Source organism: Cebus imitator, unplaced genomic scaffold (genome assembly GCF_001604975.1).
Source record: "Cebus imitator isolate Cc_AM_T3 unplaced genomic scaffold, Cebus_imitator-1.0 Scaffold172, whole genome shotgun sequence".
Lineage (NCBI taxonomy): Eukaryota > Metazoa > Chordata > Mammalia > Primates > Cebidae > Cebus > Cebus imitator.
Window position 1 is genome coordinate 385,456 of NW_016107487.1, and position 18,135 is coordinate 403,590.

An 18,135-nucleotide genomic window follows, 5' to 3' on the forward strand; every position below is an offset into this window, starting at 1 on the left:
GGGATGCAAGGCTGGTTCAGCATATGCAAATCTATAAACATAATTCACCACATAAACAGAACCAAAGACAAAAACCACATGATTATCTCAATAGATGCAGAGAAGGCCTTTGACAAAATTTAAAAGCCCTTTATGCTGAAAACCCTCAATAAACTAGGTATCAATGGAATGCATTGCAAAATAATAAAAGCTATTTACGACAAACCCACAGCCAATATCATACTGAATGGGCAAAAACTGGAAGCATTCCCTTTGAAATCTGGCACTAGACAAGGATGCCCTCTCTCACCACTCCTATTCAATGTAGTACTGGAAGTTCTAGCCAGAGCAATCAGGCAAGAAAAAGAAATAAAGGGTATTAAGTTAGGAAAGGAGGAAGTCAAATTGTCTCTCTTTGCAGATGACATGATTGTGTATTTACAAGACCCCATCATCTCAGCCCAAAATCTCCTTAAACTGATAAGCAACTTCAGCAAAGTCTCAGGATACAAAATCAAAGTGCAAAAATCACAAGCATTCCTATACACCAAGAACAGACTTAAAGAGAGCCAAATCCAGAATGAACTGCCATTCACAATTGCTACAAAGAGAATAAAATACCGAGGAATACAACTAACAAAGAATGTAAAGTACCTCTTCAAGGAAAACTACAAACCACTGCTCAATGAAATAAGAGAGGACACAAACAGATGGAGAAACATTCCATACTCACGGTTAGGAAGAATTAATATCGTGAAAATGGCCATACTTCCCACAGTAATTTACAGATTCAACGCTATCCCCATCAAGCTACCAATGACCTTCTTCACAGAACTGGAAAAAAACACCTTAAACTTCATATGGAACCAAAAGAGAGCCTGCATAGCCAAGTCAATTCTAAGCAAAAAGAACAAAGCTGGAGGCATCATAGTACCTGACTTCAAACTATACTACAAGTCTGCAGTAATCCAAACAGCATGGTACTGGTACCAAAACAGAGGTACAGACCAATGGAACAGAACAGAGACTTTGGAGGCAACGCCACACATCTACAACCATCTAATCTTTGACAAACCTGACAAAAACAAGCAATGGGGAAAGGATTCCCAGTTTAATAAATGGTGTTGGGACAACTGGCTAGCCATGTGCAGAAAGCAGATACTGGACCCCTTCCTGACACCTTACACTAAAATTAACTTCAGATGGATTGAATACTTAAACATAAGACCTAACACCATAAACACCCTAGAAGAAAATGTAGGCAAAACCATTCAGGACACAGGCATAGGCAAGGACTTCATGACTAAAACACCAAAAGCATTGGCAACAAAAGCCAAAATAGACAAATGGGACCTAATCAAACTCCAGAGCTTTTGCACAGCAAAAGAAACAGTCCTTAGAGTAAACCGGCAACCAACAGAATGGGAAAAAAAATTTGCAATCTACCCATCTAAAGGGCTAATATCCAGAATCTACAAAGAACTAAAATAGATTTACAAGAAGAAAACAAGCCCATTCAAAAGTGGGTGAAGGATATGAACAGACTCTTTACAAAAGAAGACATACATTAGGCCAACAAACACATGAAAAAATGCTCATCATCACTGGTCATTAGAGAAATGCAAATCAAAACTGCATTGAGATACCATCTCACGCCAGTTAGAATGGCGATCATTAAAAAATCTGGAGACAATAGATGCTGGAGAGGATGTGGAGAAATAGGAACACTTTTGCACTGTTGGTGGGAGTGTAAATTAGTTCAACCATTGTGGAAGACAGTGTGGCGATTCCTCAAGGATCTAGAAATAGAAATTCCATTTGGACCCAGCAATCCCATTACTGGGTATATATCCAAAGGATTATAAATGGTTCTATTATAAGGACACATGCAAACGAATGTTCATTGCAGCACTGTTTACAATAGCAAAGACTTGGAACCAACCCAAATGCCCATAGATGATAGACTGGACAGGGAAAATGTGGCACATATACACCATGGCATACTATGCAGCCATAAAAAACGATGAGTTTGTGTCCTTTGTATGGACATGGGTGAATCTGGAAACCATCATTCTCAGCGAACTGACACAAGAACAGAAAATCAAACACCGCATGTTCTCACTCATGGGCAGGTGTTGAACAATGAGAACACATGGACACAGGGAGGGGAGCATCACACACTGGGGTCTGTGGGGGGAAATGGGAGGGACAGTGTGGGGTAGGGAGTTGGGGAGAGATAGCATGGGGAGAAATGCCAGATATAGGTGATGGGGAGGAAGGCAGCAAACCACACTGCCATGTGTGTACCTATGCAACAATCTTACATGTTCTTCACATGTACCCCAACACCTAAAGTGCAATAAAAAAAAATGATTGTGAGGTCTGGTTCCAACCAATGGAGATAGGACACAGCAAAAAGGACCCAATGCATAAGGGATAAATATGTCTGCCTTTACCCTTTCTTCAGAAAGTAAAATTGCCTTGCTCAGATAGATAAATAAATAAATAAATAAATAAATAAATGAATGAATGAATGAATGATGCTGGGAAAACTGGGTATCCATGTGCAGAAGAATGAAACTAGGTCCCTGTTTTTCACCATATATAAAATTTAAAAATGGATAAAGAGTTAAATGTAAGACCTGAAACTATGAAACTGCTAAAAGAAAACATTGGGGAAATGCTGCAGAACAGTGGTCTGGGCAAAGGTTTTTGGGGTAAGACCTCAAAAGCACAGGCAACAAAATCAAAAATAGCCAAATGGGATTACATCAAGCTAAAAGCTGCTGCACAACAAAGGAAACAATCAACAAAGTGAAAAAACAACCTACTGACTAGGAGAAATTTGCAAACTATCTGTCAGAAAGGGATTAATAACTAGAACATATAAGGAACTGAAATAACTCAATAGCAAAAGAAAACCCACAAATACTGTGATTAAAAGATAGCCAAAAGACCTGAACAGACATTTCTCAAAAGAACACATACAAATAACCAGTAGATATATTAAAGAAAGGCTAGGCATCATAATCATCAAGAAAATGTAAATCAAAACCACAATGAGACATCATTTCACCACAGTTAGAATGACTTATCAAAAAGGTAAAATATCACAAATGCTGGAGAGGATGTAGAGAAATGGGAACAGTCATACACTGTTGGTGGGAAGCTAATGTAGTATTGTCACAGTAGTATAGCCATGGGAAACTCTCTGCACGTTCCTTAAAACACTAAAAATAGAACTGCCGTGTAAGTTAGCAATCCCACTGCTGAGTATATATCCAAAAGAAAGGAACTCAGTATATTGAAGAGATACCTGTACTCCCATGTTTATTGCAACACTATTTACATTAGCTAAGATAGGAAATCAGCCTAAGTGTCCGTCAACTGATGAATGGATAAATAAAATATGGTATTATACCCAATGGGATATTATTCAGCCATAAAAAAGGATGAAACCCTGTCATTTGCAGCAACATGGATGGAACTAGAGGCCATTATGCTAACTGAAATAAGTCAGGCGTGGAAAGACAAATATGGCATGTTCTGACTCATATGTGGGAGACAAAAAATTTGACCTCATGGAGATAGAGAGTAGAATGATATTCACCAGAGCTGGGGGCATGAAGAAGTTACGTAGAAGGAGTAAGTTCAGTAGTATGGTGGGGAGATTATAGTTAACAGTAATTCATTATATATTTTAAAATAGCTAGAAGAGAATTGTGATGTTCCCAACACAAAGAAAAGATAGATGGTTGAGGTGACAGATATCCCACTTACCCTGATTTGATCATTACAGATTATATGCAGGTATCAAAATATTACATGTACCCCCCAAAATGTGCATAACAATTATACATCAAATAATTTTCAAAAACCAAAATTAGCATACACAACTTCGTGTTTCAGAAAACCACTAAGAGAATGACAAGATAAACCAAAATTGGGAGAAAATAATTGCAAATCATGTGTCTGATAAAAGACTTGTAGTTGGAATACATAAAGAACACATCCGACTCACTAGTAAGGAGATAAACCAATTAAAAACCAGAATAGGTATTTTACTAAAGAAGATTAGAAAAGGCCAGTAAGTACATTGAATAAATGACTGGCATCATTAGTGTTTAAAGAAATGTAAATTAAATTTTAAGTAGATACCACTTCATAACCACTAAAATATCTATAGTAAAAAGACAGACAAATAACAAGTATTGTCAAGGATATGAACAAACTGCATCATTCATTGCGCCTAAGCAGTTTCTTAAAAAAAAAAAACATGAAATTGAATTTTGGTGATGGTTGTACACCATTTACTAAAAGTCATTGAATTATATACACCTAACATGGGTTAATTTTATGGAATGTAAATTGTACCTCAACAAACCTTAAAAAGTGTGGTCCCTGGACCAGAAGTGTCTAATTCACCAGTGAACTTCTTAGCAATGCAAATTCTCAGCCCCAGTTGTGGGGGTGGGGCCCAGCAATCTGTTTTAGCAAACCTTCCAGCTAATTCTGATGTAGGCTCCAGTTGGAGAATTACTGCTCTAGATTCAAGGAAAGTTAAATGGAAATGTGGGTTATTTTGGTACCGTTTATGTACATTCAATCTACCCTATTCCTGTAACTGCAGGAAAGGTTTGAATTAAGGACTGTTCTAGTAGAGTTAAAGGAAATTATAGGGCAATGAGAGTAAAAATAAACTGGCCTTTCATGTTCTTGATATGTCCCCATGAGAAGCTATTATGATTGTGATGTTTGTATACCACATGTTAGTAAATTTCTGTGTTCTTTTGAGCTTGCTGTTAGTTAATGAACATAGTATAAACAGGTTCATTTGCCATAACGACAGTAGAAGTTTAGATCCTTGAAAGGAATTATGTCTCCTAAATATTTACAAAGTGTAATATAGCAGAGTCAGAAATGTGCAGTGATCCCAAAAAAGTAAAGATCTGACTATAGATAAAGAAGTAAATGGAGCAGCCGGCTGAATTGAGCGACTCATTCTTTCCCTCCATCTGTTCAGTGTACTTGAAAAACCATGATTAGAAAAGAGGCTGATCTGTACATAGCATGTGTATTTCAGGATTTTTTTCAGCATTAGCTGGGTGGCCAACAGAAATTTTAAAGGTTGAGGTTGCTTCAGAATAGAGCTTCAGGATCCAAACTAGAGGGTACTGAGTGGTGAGTATGTTAGATGAAATTTGTAGATAAGGTTTCCTTTGACTGGATAGTGGTGACTCCTGCTGAGATATAAGTTCAGAGCGAAGTAGAGATTGTGGGGAGAGGGACAAACCAATGTAAGAGATGGGGAAAAGGGAGGCGTGAGAAATGGCATCACAAATGTATGTCATTTATTAGTGAAGTTCACTGAGATTGTTTCGTAGTGAATATAACAGACCATTGTTATTTCCAAAACCTTATTCAGCCATAGGTAAAATAGAACTGGGCTGTTGTTGCTGGCAAAGTATATCTCTGCTTCTGTCTTTCTCTTTTTATTATTATATTTTACTTTTTACTGTCTTTTTCATTTTTTTTCTGTTTATTTGGGGTTTCCTTTTTGTTCTTTTATAATAGTATTATTGGGAAAAGATAGCAAAATATTAGAATATTCTCAAAGTTGGCTAATTCTGTCTTATTAAATAATGATGGAGTAGAATAATTTGCATTATATTATATTCTAAAAAATCAATGCCATAGCAATCTGAACTTCTCGTATTTATTACTGGACAAACTCCCGCAGATGCATGTAAGCTAAAAATAAAAACAAAACAAAACAAAACATAGGAGCAGTAGAAGAATAAAGGAAACAAACTTTTCCCTTTGTTAAGAAAACTGTACAATTCTCCGTGCAACTCTCAGATTTGTATCTGAATAAATTTGCACTTGTTTAAACAAATACAGATAATCTGGTATTACATGAGTAAATACAAATTTGAGTACATAAAAATTTGATAATTTTGGAGTTAACTGCAAGAATCAGGAGAAGCAGCTTTTGGATGTGCTGGGATGGCAGGTGGGTTTTACACACCATGTTTTTTTAAGTCAATACATTTCAAAATGTTGACCAAAGAACAATTTTAATTATGAAATTAGAACAGTATTTATTCCCTGCCTCCTTAGGTTTTTTTTTTATCTTGTTAGCAGTGAACCTGGAATGTTTATAGTACTGCTGCAAACAACAGTTTCTGCCACGGCTAGTGTGCCTCTCTCTGAGCCTGCTTTTCCTGTCCCAGAATCAGCCAGGCCCTTGCCTCTTGCCTAGTCTAATGCCACTTATGCACCAGGTCTTATGGTTGGTCCTGTGTCATTTTTTTTCTTCAGTTCCCTTAGTGGTACCATGCAGTACTTACAACAACTTTATGTTGGTATCAGATATAGGTAGAGAAAAAAGATAAAAGAGGGATTTTGAAAAAGGAAAGCAGAAGGTGGGGAGGGAGGGAAGAGAGAGGAAGAGAGATGCTTTCTGTGGAAGGTAACAGGAAACAACAATTTCTGCTCATGCCATTCTTTGTTAAAATTTCTTCTGCCTCAGTAGAGGAGCTTAATCTACAAATGGGAGACAAACTTTCCATCTTCTTTGTCCTTCAGTTTGCTGATTTGCTTTTCCCTGTCTGTGAAGTTTGGAACCCCAAACTCCAAATTAAAGTTCTGCTTGTTAGTTGGTAATTCAGGTCTGTCCATTTTAGGTTTCTTTTGTGGCTGGAAAATGTTCTTTTCATCCAGTGTGGTATGGGGCACCAAAAGAAAGGTAGCCAAGAGAATTCTGTTCTTTTGAAAGATTGCTCTGTAGCTAAGAGTTGGTAGGATGTCACTTAGGTCCTCTGGTTGGTAGACTTTTTATATTCTCCCAGGCTTGGTATGGATCCTTTGCGTGATAACTGTACCATTGCTAGAGTTGTTCTCTGTGGAAAATGATCATCTTTATTGAAACATAACAAATTTAAAAAAACCCAGAAAACAAAAAACATGGTAGTTAAAGAATTGCTTCTAACTTGTCCTCCACCAGATGGTGCTAGTGTTACGTATCTAAAGGTAAACTCTTCTGGTATTGAAATAATAAGGTTGTGTGTTTTCTTTCTCTTTTTCTGCTTCACCATATTTTGCCCTTAGTATTTTTTCACGCATACTACTTTCTTGGCATACTGCTGCATCACCTCAGATCTTTTATAGTGTAGATAGATAGTGAGCTGATTATGCCTTAGTGATCATGAAGGATAACTTAGGAGGTCAAGTAAAATTCAAGAGGGCAAGGACCAAGTGAAATTTAAGGATGTATGATATATATTTTCTTATAAGATTTTTCATCATTCATTTGCTTCTTATATGGCCTGTGTGTAAAAGTTGAGAACTTATTCTTGCCTTTTTGCTTCGTTATCTTTCTCTTACATTATCATAATAATATCATAAAATGTCATTGCTTGAGATCTACAAATAAATGATATGTTTACCCAGATTTAAGTTCACAATAACTTTAATAACTTTAAAAGAAAGCTTGGTAAATTTTAAAAAATGTTGGTCATTATCGGATATGATTCCTTGACCAGTTTGATAATTGTTCTTACATTTTAAACCTTTTCTGGTTACATATGAGTATTACATGGTTATTGCAGAAAAACTTAAAGAAAGAAGAATATAATTAAACTAATAATACATGTTTCAGTACTGTTAACATTATATTATCTAAGCCTTCTGTTTTTTAACAAGTTTTTTTAAGTTAATTTATCATAACTATTTTACATGAGATAAAATATTTTACAATAATAATTTTTAATGACAGCATAAACGAGCCTTTTAATGGTAGGCATTTTTTTCCACTTTGTTTCAGTCACAGTTGTGCTATCATAAATAGTGCAGTTTAATTTTTTTGAATTTTTACATTTTCATGTATATTGTTAAAAATAGTTCAGAGAGAATGTACATTTTTATGATTTTTGATCTAATTTTCAATTTACTATCCTAGAGTTCAACAATTTGAAAATCTTTGACAGGACAGGATTCTCTTGTTTCCCTATGTCCTCTTCATCACTAGATTACCGGAATATTTTTGTTTGTTTGTTTTTTGAGATAAAGTTTTGCTCTTGTTGCCCAGGCTAGAGTGCAATGGTGTGATCTCTGTTCTGCAACCTCTGCCTCCTGGATTCAAGCGACTTTCCTGTCTCAGCCTTCCGAGTATCTGAGATTACAGGCATGCACCACCACACTTGGCTAGTTTTTTTTGTTTTTGTTTTTGTATTTAGTAGAGACGGGGGTCTCACCATGTTAGTCAAGCTGGTCTCGAACTCTTGACTTCAGGTGATCCATTCGCCTCGGCCTCCCAAAGTGCTGGGATTACAGGCATTCACCACTGCACCAGGCCTTACCTAAGTGGATGACTGGATATTGCTCATTTGAGAATCCCTGAAATTAAAATTTATCATTAAATAAAAGAATTTAAAATTGCTTTGCTATTTTCTTAGAAGTAAGCTATAGCCTTTAAGCATTACATCTTAAAGCCCCTTCTATTTGTGGTAGTTTAATTTTTGGTCTTGTCCCCTATCCCTAAAATACAAACAGCTATTCTTTTGATACTTCAGAACAGATTATCTCATATCCAAGTAATCAAGATTTATGTTGGTTCATGTTTTTAGTGCTTTCTATTATTTGTTGAGAAACATAGTGCAAGTCATTTAACCTCTCAGGATATGTTTCTCAGTCTGACAAGTTGGAGGAATGTTTTTTAGATAAATTATTTTTAAAAGTTTAGTGAGATGAGCAAGGCATTTACCGTAGTAGCTTTTTAATACATTCATTTTCGATAGGCAGAAGGAAGGAAAAGAGGAAAGTGCTAGATTTTTGTAGAGCTTGAGGAATTCTAATATACTTTTGTAAAGAATTAAGAACATATCAGTCAGCATTAAGGAATTATATCCCAGTTGATTTTTGGTATGTTACTAAATAACTGCATTTTTATATAAGCAAATTACTTTTAAGTTCTCCTGTTAACATAAGAGAAAGCATGTGATTTATTTTAAAGTCAGAAAAAACAAAGTTATTTTCATATTTGGGAAATGGGAAGAAAAGAGATTTATGCAGTCTTCATGAAAACTTGTAGATGAATGTGAAAACTATTACCCCAGTAACTTAAAAAAAAAAAAAAAAAAAAAACCTAGTTTTTCTTTTTCATGAAAATAATACCACCTTCCCATTTCAATCTGGTAAAACATAATAATGATAATAACATTTTCTTACTGTTAGAATGAATAGTCACTTTAGGAAAAGTTTTTGGAAACCTAGTTTTAAAAGGCTCATCAACATGCAACCTGTCATTGTAGAAAAGACTTATAAATTGTAGAGATATCAATTCTGTTATTTAAACATATGTTTTTTATAATGAAAACAAACTATATTGATTAATGATTAGTGTTAGTAACATCATTGAATTTTACTCAAGATAAAATTTAGCGTTTTTAACTCACGGATTTTTGTCAAAAAATTTGAAAGTGAATGCATCAGTATTGTAGGGACTTTACTTGCTTTATAGGTTTTAAGTGTGTGGTTTGTTTCCTTAAAAAGAAAATACTAAAAATAGTGCTTAATTAAATAAAATCTCTTTTCAATTGTCATTTTAATTTTAGAGAATTAGCATATTGTAGAGCTGGTAAAATGTAAACTCGATGGTAGCTTCTGAAATGTACTTTCTTATATCTAAAGCTTGGATTACTAATGTATTGGTTTAGGTGATGTCTAAACTGTAGCAATTAGAAGGGCCTTCCACTGTAATAATCTGTAAACATTAGTTGAATTACAACTGTGGCAGTTAACATCCCCCCAGATAATAAATTCTACTCAGTCTTATCTGCTTCATGACAAAATATATAAAATAATCAAATTGCTAGGATTTTGAGCCTAATTTGTTTATACTGGTGAGAAATTTGTTTTGTGAAATGTAATACTAAATCGTTAGCTGTATGAATTTTATATAAAGTTTATTTTTGCTTTCTTCAAAATATATTAGAGATAATTAGAATAATTTCCCAATAGTTTACTGGAAAACTTCCTATTAAACAGAAAGTGTTTTCGTTAATCTAGTATACTTTTGGCAAGCATCTATTCTTGAACTCTTAAATAGGAATGAAAAAGGGAGAGTATTATAGCTTTTGTTCTTAGCAACTTATGGAAAAAAAGTCATCACCACTCCCAGTTTGATTTGTTTCATTAATTCTTGTTATATGTACTTCTTCGGTCCTAACATGTTTTACATTGAAGTAATCAGTGTTGAGGTTTTTCTGTTCATTTAGATTATTTAAGCTTTCTGATCTATGCTGAACACTGAACCGTTTATTAGATACATACTATTGTATAACTAAAAAACATGAAATTTACTACATTTTGCATTGATTTAATATTAATGTTAATCCGAAATCTTTGGGTGCAGTGAGTCACATCTGTTTTGTATTGCTCTGTTTAAAAGAAATGGCAGTATGGTATTTGGAGGAATATTTATTATCTGAGTGTTTTTCTTTGCAGTAGTTTCCCTCAGTCTATTGAAAATTATAACCTCCAAGAGCGCAGCGAATTTTCAGGTACCCAACTGCTAAAAACCACAGTTAATTGGAATTTTTATTTATCATTTAAGTTCCTTTTATTTAAATAGTTGTAACCTTGCAGGCTTCTGGAAATGATAGAAAATAAATCTGTGGTAAGATTTTTAAAAATATTCTCTTAATAATAGGTCTGGCCTGCACTTCATGAATACTCTTGCTTTTTTAGAAAAGACCTTTTGTTAGATTGAATTTTAATTTGTATTTAAGACTGAATTTTCCATAGCTGGTGGCTAAATATTCTTATCCTGTAGTAGTGTTTCTTAACCTTTTTTGGGGTCACAAATTTCTTTAAGTAATCAATGAATGATAGAACCCCTTTTCCTAGGGAGGAAATTTATATAAACACATTTTATGTATAGTTCTGATGAATCTTGCCTCTCCCTGCCCAGTAGTCCAAGAGCCCCCAGTTAGGAAATGCCACTATAATGGAACTGAAAAAATCACTTCTTAAGTTAGTTTTAACATCACATTATTATGTCACACTACATTTTATTCACTACAAGCTTTATTTAACATTACATTTTCTCTTTGATCGTTATATTAGAAGATAAGCATAATCTAAATTTTATTTTGGAGAAAAAGCATTATTACCTTTTAATTTTAAAGCTGGCCTCTGAAGTTATGGAACATATTTGGCTCCTATATGCCCTTAAGTTCTACTTTAGATACTGAAGTGAGCAAACTTCGCTTTACCTTTTGATCAAAGATAAAGGCAAAGGAGAAGTTTTTATGGATCTCTTATTTAATAAAGTGGCTCTTCCTTAGAAAAGATGTTGCATTTAAAAATATGAGTTCTCATTTTATTGAGAGTTTGAGACCTGGTTGTGCTGGTTAAGGGCTTAGACATGGAAATCAGGCAGGTTAGGGTCCAAATCTAACTCAGTTCCTTACCAGTGATGTGATCTTGGGCATATTACTTATTCTAAAAATGGAACCTGCTCCATTAAATGAGATAATGTCTGTAAAGCAGTTTTTTGTTTTGTGTATAATGTGCACTCAGTTAGTTCTTACTGTATCATGATGATAGTGATGATGAAAAACAGGATGAGCAGCCTTTCTTTTCAGTTATAGTGTTTATTTTTTCTCTTTAAATTTAGAATAGTAGATCTAGATTGCAGAAAGAGAAGTTCTCACATTCCCCAGAATAATCTTCTCAAGTTGGAGTGGCTTACATTTGTCATAAAAATTTATTCAAGAATTCTCCAAAGATAGGGATAGCAAACTGGCTTTTCGACATTTTATTTCTCAATGTTCATTTGTTGCGGTGGGGCAATATGCTAAATGTCATCCACTAAATTTATCTCGTACAATTGAAATAAATACCGAGGAGCAGTGAAAGGGAGAGGTTGCGAAGAGTGGATTAAAAAGTGAGCCCTAACATGTTTCTGGTTTTGAATGTTGACACCTAAACATCTATACCATGGTCACATGGTATACAGCCACAGGTATTGTATATACTTAGAGTAGATGTTTCTTTGCATGTTATGTCATAAAGGAGAACTCTAATGTAAAAATTTTTGATAAGCTGTACAAATGGTAATCACCATATAAATGTCAGCTGTAAGACAGTATTCTCATTGTGGTTTGTGGAGACAAAGAATAGAGGAAGAGAATGATTTGTGTGATTATCTGATTAAATAAATGATGAAATGAATTAACACCTGCCTGTGTAGAAGGCTTTAAGTTCAGTAAAGGCTGATGATTTTCAGACCCTCCTGAAAAGAAGTGGGATGACTTCTTGTCTGACCTCTTTCATGTTGTGGTCGTTAATTATAACCAGGTAATAACAAGAACGGTGCTGATGATGGTGGGGTTTTTTGTATGTCTGCATGTACACATGTACACACATAAGTCCATATGCTTTCCAAGATGCCTTAGAATGATTAATTCAGATAGGAATCATAAATGTCAGTCAGTAATGGAATATAAACCCAGGAGAGGCTAAGTATATTCTGAAAATTTTGAAGTTGGCATCATGGGAGAGTATTCATTGTATTAATCTATAAACCATCTCTTGTTACCAGTGACAGAGAAAGCAACTGATTGAATTCATTATGGATTAAAGCCTGTGTATTTCATATGTAGAAAAAAAACACTGCATAATCACTTTATATTAATGAAGTATTAGATTCTGTCAGTATCATTGAGACATGAAGAGAACACTTTGCCCTGTTAGTTTTTTTTCTTCTAATGCCTAGCTTCATTCATTTATTTTCTTTGACCGTGCAGGAAGTTTGAAAAATGATATTCCCCTTTTTCTGTCTTCTCAGTATCGTCAGTGAAGCAGGAGCATCAATCTACAGTGTCAGCCCTGAAGCTAACAAAGAGATGCCAGGGCTGGACCCTAATTTAAGAAGTGCAGGTAAGAAACTATGGGCCATCACAAAAACATGTGATTTTGATATTTTGGGCATGGATGTGTGGCAAGCTAAATAGTTTAAATATCCAAGAAAATTTAAAAGTTACACTACATGCATAAGAATTGACATATTAGAAAGAAAGTGGTTGATTGGACTAACAATTGAAATTATGGAAAAGAGGAAGAAGTCTTTAGCAAAATTAAATGCCAGGGAGTTCAATAATAAAAATAATAAAATATCCTAAGGTCTTTTGTTATTGTTACAAAATATTATTAAAGCTTTTTGTTGGCAAAAAGTAATATAGTAACATAAAAATATTTGTAATACAAATTTATGAATGTACACAGACTTTTAGTTTATTGCCAAATATTTGTAAAATTACTAGTCTCTCATCTTGCTAATAGGGTTTTCATTTGATCACGTTTTACTTAAAACAGTCTGCTTTGATTTTAGTTGTATTTGATTGCTTTGATTTCTGTAATGTAGAATAGTCAAAATCTTGTGTGTGTGAAGAAATTAAGATACTTTGATACATCTCGTGAAAGCAGTTGGTATCACAAGCAAAATATTAGATCAGATCAATGTATTTTTCTGAATAATAATTGAATATTTAGACCACTCGGTTAGTAGTAGATCTTTTATTTAATTTTTTTCCTTAAATATTTTCATTAGATTTTTTTAGTTGTTCTTGAAATCTATACCTGGAGATACATATATGAAATTTTTACATTAATCTTAAAGCCAAAAGCGTTCTTATATCCAAAAGAGCTTGTAGTTTCCCTTCAGCTGTTTCATGACATAATTCCCTCTCTAAAATGATCATCTTCTTAAACTCAAATCCCAGCTAAAAATCTTGCTTCTCCTTTGAAGCTGCTTCTTAGCACAGCAGCTCAGTGTGATCTGTCTCCTTACCATGTATACTTCTGGTGCTTGCCTTATAATAATAATGGCAGAAGGAATAGAAATAGTAGTTCTACTGGGAGCTGCCAACGGTAAGTTTTTAAGCCCTTAGTGTATGCGAAAGTGTGTTACCAAGATTATTTTATCCTCTCTATTGCCCTATGAGACACTTACTATTATCCTCACTTTAAAAATGAGGAAACTAAGGCTTGCAGAGGCCACATACCCAGTAAACGTGCACATATTATTTGTGTACATAATTTCTATGATAAATGGTACTTTCGTTTATAAAAAAAATAAAATCCAGAATCTCTCATGTTGGCACTGAGAAGGTATCTCCTAATAGTGTGTTGGAAAAAATATTTAGACCATATCTTCTGAGAAATAGCAATCCCTTAGGTCTCCCACTGCTAAAGAGACTGCTGTTTCTTCTTAACCACTGGCCCGTGTGGGTAAATAACTGTCACAGAATTATAGGTGAGACAGAATTATAACATTTCAACAAGACTATGAAAATAGAAGATAATAAAATGGAGAATCATTATATGGTTCTAATTACTCTAATTTCAAAGTCTAGCTGTGTCTTAAGTGTGTGATTCATTTGAAGTATGCCTTCCTTCTGTGTCTTGGCTTGCTTCTATGTGGCAGTGACCATGTTTAGTAAAAATTTAGACACTTTGAGTCTTTAAAATCTGGTCCTGGAGTCAAATATTCAAAGGGCTTGGAGTCTTTACTCTTGGTTTTCTAGAGTCTACTTCCTTTTCAGTTCCTATTTCTCATTGGGAGTTTTTGTTTTTCCTGGTGATTGATGCCAGGGGTGACTTTTTACTTTATGTGAGATCTGAGCTACCTACAGGTGTGGATTTTACCTTTAAGTCCTCTAAAAGTTTCCTATATAAGAATACAGCAGAACTTCAACATTCATACATGTGTTAAGCATGTGTAAGAAAATAATCCTCATTACTGCGCCTCCTTGGCCAGTTTATCAGCTTATTGAAAACAGAAGTTGCCTTCTGTGTGTGTGTGTGTGTGTGTGTGTGTGTGTGTGTGTGTGTGTGTGTGTGTGTATATGCTTATGTTCCCCACAAGGCATTGTACATGGCATTTAAATTGGATGGATATAGTAGATGAATGTTATTAAACTGTTTATTATGGATTTAAAGTAGAAGATAGAGTATAATTTTTTTCCTTTTCTCCTTCTGAAATCGATTAAAATGACATGATAGAATGAAAGCATAAGCCTAGTAAGATAAGAGGAATGGGAGAGGAGAAATCAACAACAACAAGATTTGAAGCTTAAAGCAGATAGATGAACAATAAGTCACCTAGTTAACTTGAGAATGTTGAATTCTAAGACAGCATTGTATAAAATACAGAACTAACCTGATAGGGATCACGCAACCCCTATAGGTTCAGGAAATGGTGCCAAGTACTTTGGAAGTATGCTGAGAGGGTTGAGACTGGGTTGAAAATGAAGGTATTGGTTGAAAGTCTATCTAAAAAGCAATGAGACCAAATTAAACATAGGCCCAGCAATTTCATTGCTAGGTATGTCTCCAGAAAAATTGAAAACAGGATTCAACCAAAATATTTGTACACAAACGCTTATAGCAGCATTATTGACAATAGTTAAAGTTGGAAACAACTCACATGATGAAAGAATAAACAAAATATTGTATAGCCATACAATAGAATATCATTCAGCCATAAAAAGAATGGAGTACTGGTACATGCCACAACACCATTTGAACCTCAAAAATGTCATACCAACATCAAGTGAAAGAAGCCAATCCCAAAAGACCACATTTTGTACGGTTATATGAAATGTGCAGAATAGGCAAATCTGTAGAGATAAAAAACTGACTAGAGGTTGTCAGGGACTGAGAAGAGATGGGAATGGAAAGTGACTGCTTAATGGGTACAGGGTTTTCTTTGGGCATAATTAAAATGTTTTGGAACTTGATAGAGATGTTGGGGCGCAATATTGCAAGCATGCTTAGTAGCATTGATTTCTACACTTTAAAATAGTTAATTATATGTTACGAGAATTTCACCTCAATAAAATATTGAGGTGAATAAAATAACAACAACAATGAACATCCCCTTCCACACAGCTGAGTAACTGTCTTTTTTTCTACCTTTGCAGAAGACAGGGGATTTGTTCTCTGGAGAGGGTTAAACAGAAGGTTTCTACAGTGGAGGACACAGCTTACAAATGAGAGTGGGGATGCTATTGAAATAAAGGAGAATTGAGTAAATATTTACATGGTGTTGTAGAGATACTAGAGAGGAATAAAACTGTGCAGATAAGAAGACTCTGCTAATACAGGAGACAACATTGAAGAAACTGAGATTAGAGGTACCACAAAGAAATGGCCAGAGCACCCACAGTAAAGCCATAGTTGACAAGCCTTACCATTGGGCAAAGCACTTAAAGTCCCCTGCCTCTGATGGACAGTCAGTGGTCACCTAACATGTAATGAAAACTTGCACTATTAGTATTAAAGACAGATGCCAAAATACACTAGGGAAGAAAAAAAGCTACTTGGAGGAAATAGAGATGGTGCAGACAGAAGAAAAAGTTTAACATTTTCAGAGAAATAAAAAATATTTTTTTAATTCAGAGATATATTTACATAAAGTAAAATTCACCCTTTTTAGATACATCATCTATGAATTTTGAAAAGTTGATACTAGTTTGGTAACCTTCAGTCTACCTCCATTACAATCAGATACAGAAAATTGTTTTCAGGTCAACGTATTTCTCAGCTTCTTCTTTAAAAATGTAATTATTACTTAGAGGGTCAAGATTATAGTGGATTTGCATCAAGACTACTAAAACTACATTTTAATAAGCATTACATTTAAAAAAATTCTAATTTGGAGTTGTTGACTGAAAAAGACAACATGGAGGAATTTTACCTATTCTCTGTTCCTGTCTAATGTGAAGGGGAAGGATAAAATGAGATGAATATTGGACTTTAAAAATACAGATGTCTAATATTGTTAAATAAAAGGATGAGACAAATTTAAAGAGAGCACAGTTTAATCTTTTAAGCAAATAAATTAATTTGCTCTAGAAGCTTTAGGATTCTAGGTATTTCATAGAACTGAAAGGCTAAAAAACCCGTGCAAGTCTTTTTATTCTTTGGATATAAGACATATTATGAGTGAGGAGAAATGCTGCTTTCAAGGCTACTGCATATGGGCATGCAAGTTACATACTCAACCACTTAACCATAAGAAGTAGCTCTGGTTGCTTATCTTTTAAGATGTTAATCTTAACTCAGTCTGGGATCCCTTCCCAACTTTTGGTATAGCAAGCATAACTTTCTTCTCTAATGCTTAACTTTTTGTATTAAGATGCTATACTAATTGTCTTCCTCTACACATTGAGCTACGTTACCATTTAAAAATTATTTATAGGCTGGCATGATGGCTCACGCCTGTAATCCCAACACTTTGGGAGGCCAAGGCGGGTGGATCACGAGGTCAAGAGATCAAAACCATCCTGGCCAACATGGTGAAACCCCCGTCTCTACTAAAAATACAAAAAAATTACCTGGACGTGGTGGTGCACCTGTAGTCCCAGCTACTTGGGAGGCCAAGGCAGGAGAATGGCTTGGACCCGGAAGGTAGAGGTTGCAGTGAGCTGACATCGCGCCGCTGCACTCCAGCTTGGCGCCTGGCAGCGGTGCAAGACTCTGTCTCAAAAAAAAAAATTATTTATAAAAAAACTAAAATCTCTATATGTACTTTATGTCCCCCTTTCATTGGTCTATCTAGTCTACCACAGTGCAACTCTCAATTTCTGTGGCTTATAATATACCTTGCTTTAATTTTTTTAAATTGCATTTTTCATGGCATTTCTTTTTTTTGCAAATGAACTTTAAAGCCATTTAATAAATACAGTTGACCCCCTGTACCCACAAATTCAACCAACTGTGGATTGATCATATTAAAAAAATACAGCAATAAAAATAATACAAAATTGAAAATATAGTATAACAATTATTTACATAGCATTTACATTGTGTTAGGTATTATAAGTAACCTATAGGTGATTTAACGTATATGGCAGGTTATGTGTAGGTTGTACGCAAATGCTCCTCCATTTTGTATAAAGAACTTACGCATTCACAGACTTTGGTGTCTGCAAGGGTCCTGGAACCAGTCACCAAAGGATACAGGATGACTGTACTTTTAAGAGTCTGTAGTATATAGAGTGGAATTCTGTTACATTTCAACCTTTATCCCTGTTCTGCATTTTTTATTTTTATTATTCATGTTTTTTTGTTTGTGTTTTTTTTTTT

The 18,135-nt window shown here is 34.6% G+C and overlaps 1 protein-coding gene across 1 annotated transcript in view; it reads left to right on the top strand.

Moving 5' to 3' along the window:
• The window catches only part of SRBD1 (S1 RNA binding domain 1), a 226,268-nt gene that overhangs the window by 104,629 nt on the left and 103,504 nt on the right, over positions 1–18,135 (top strand). The window contains exon 15 of the mRNA XM_017544825.2: positions 12,833–12,924. Within this exon, the coding sequence (XP_017400314.1) occupies positions 12,833–12,924 (92 nt within the window). The remainder of the gene's footprint in view (positions 1–12,832; positions 12,925–18,135) is intronic.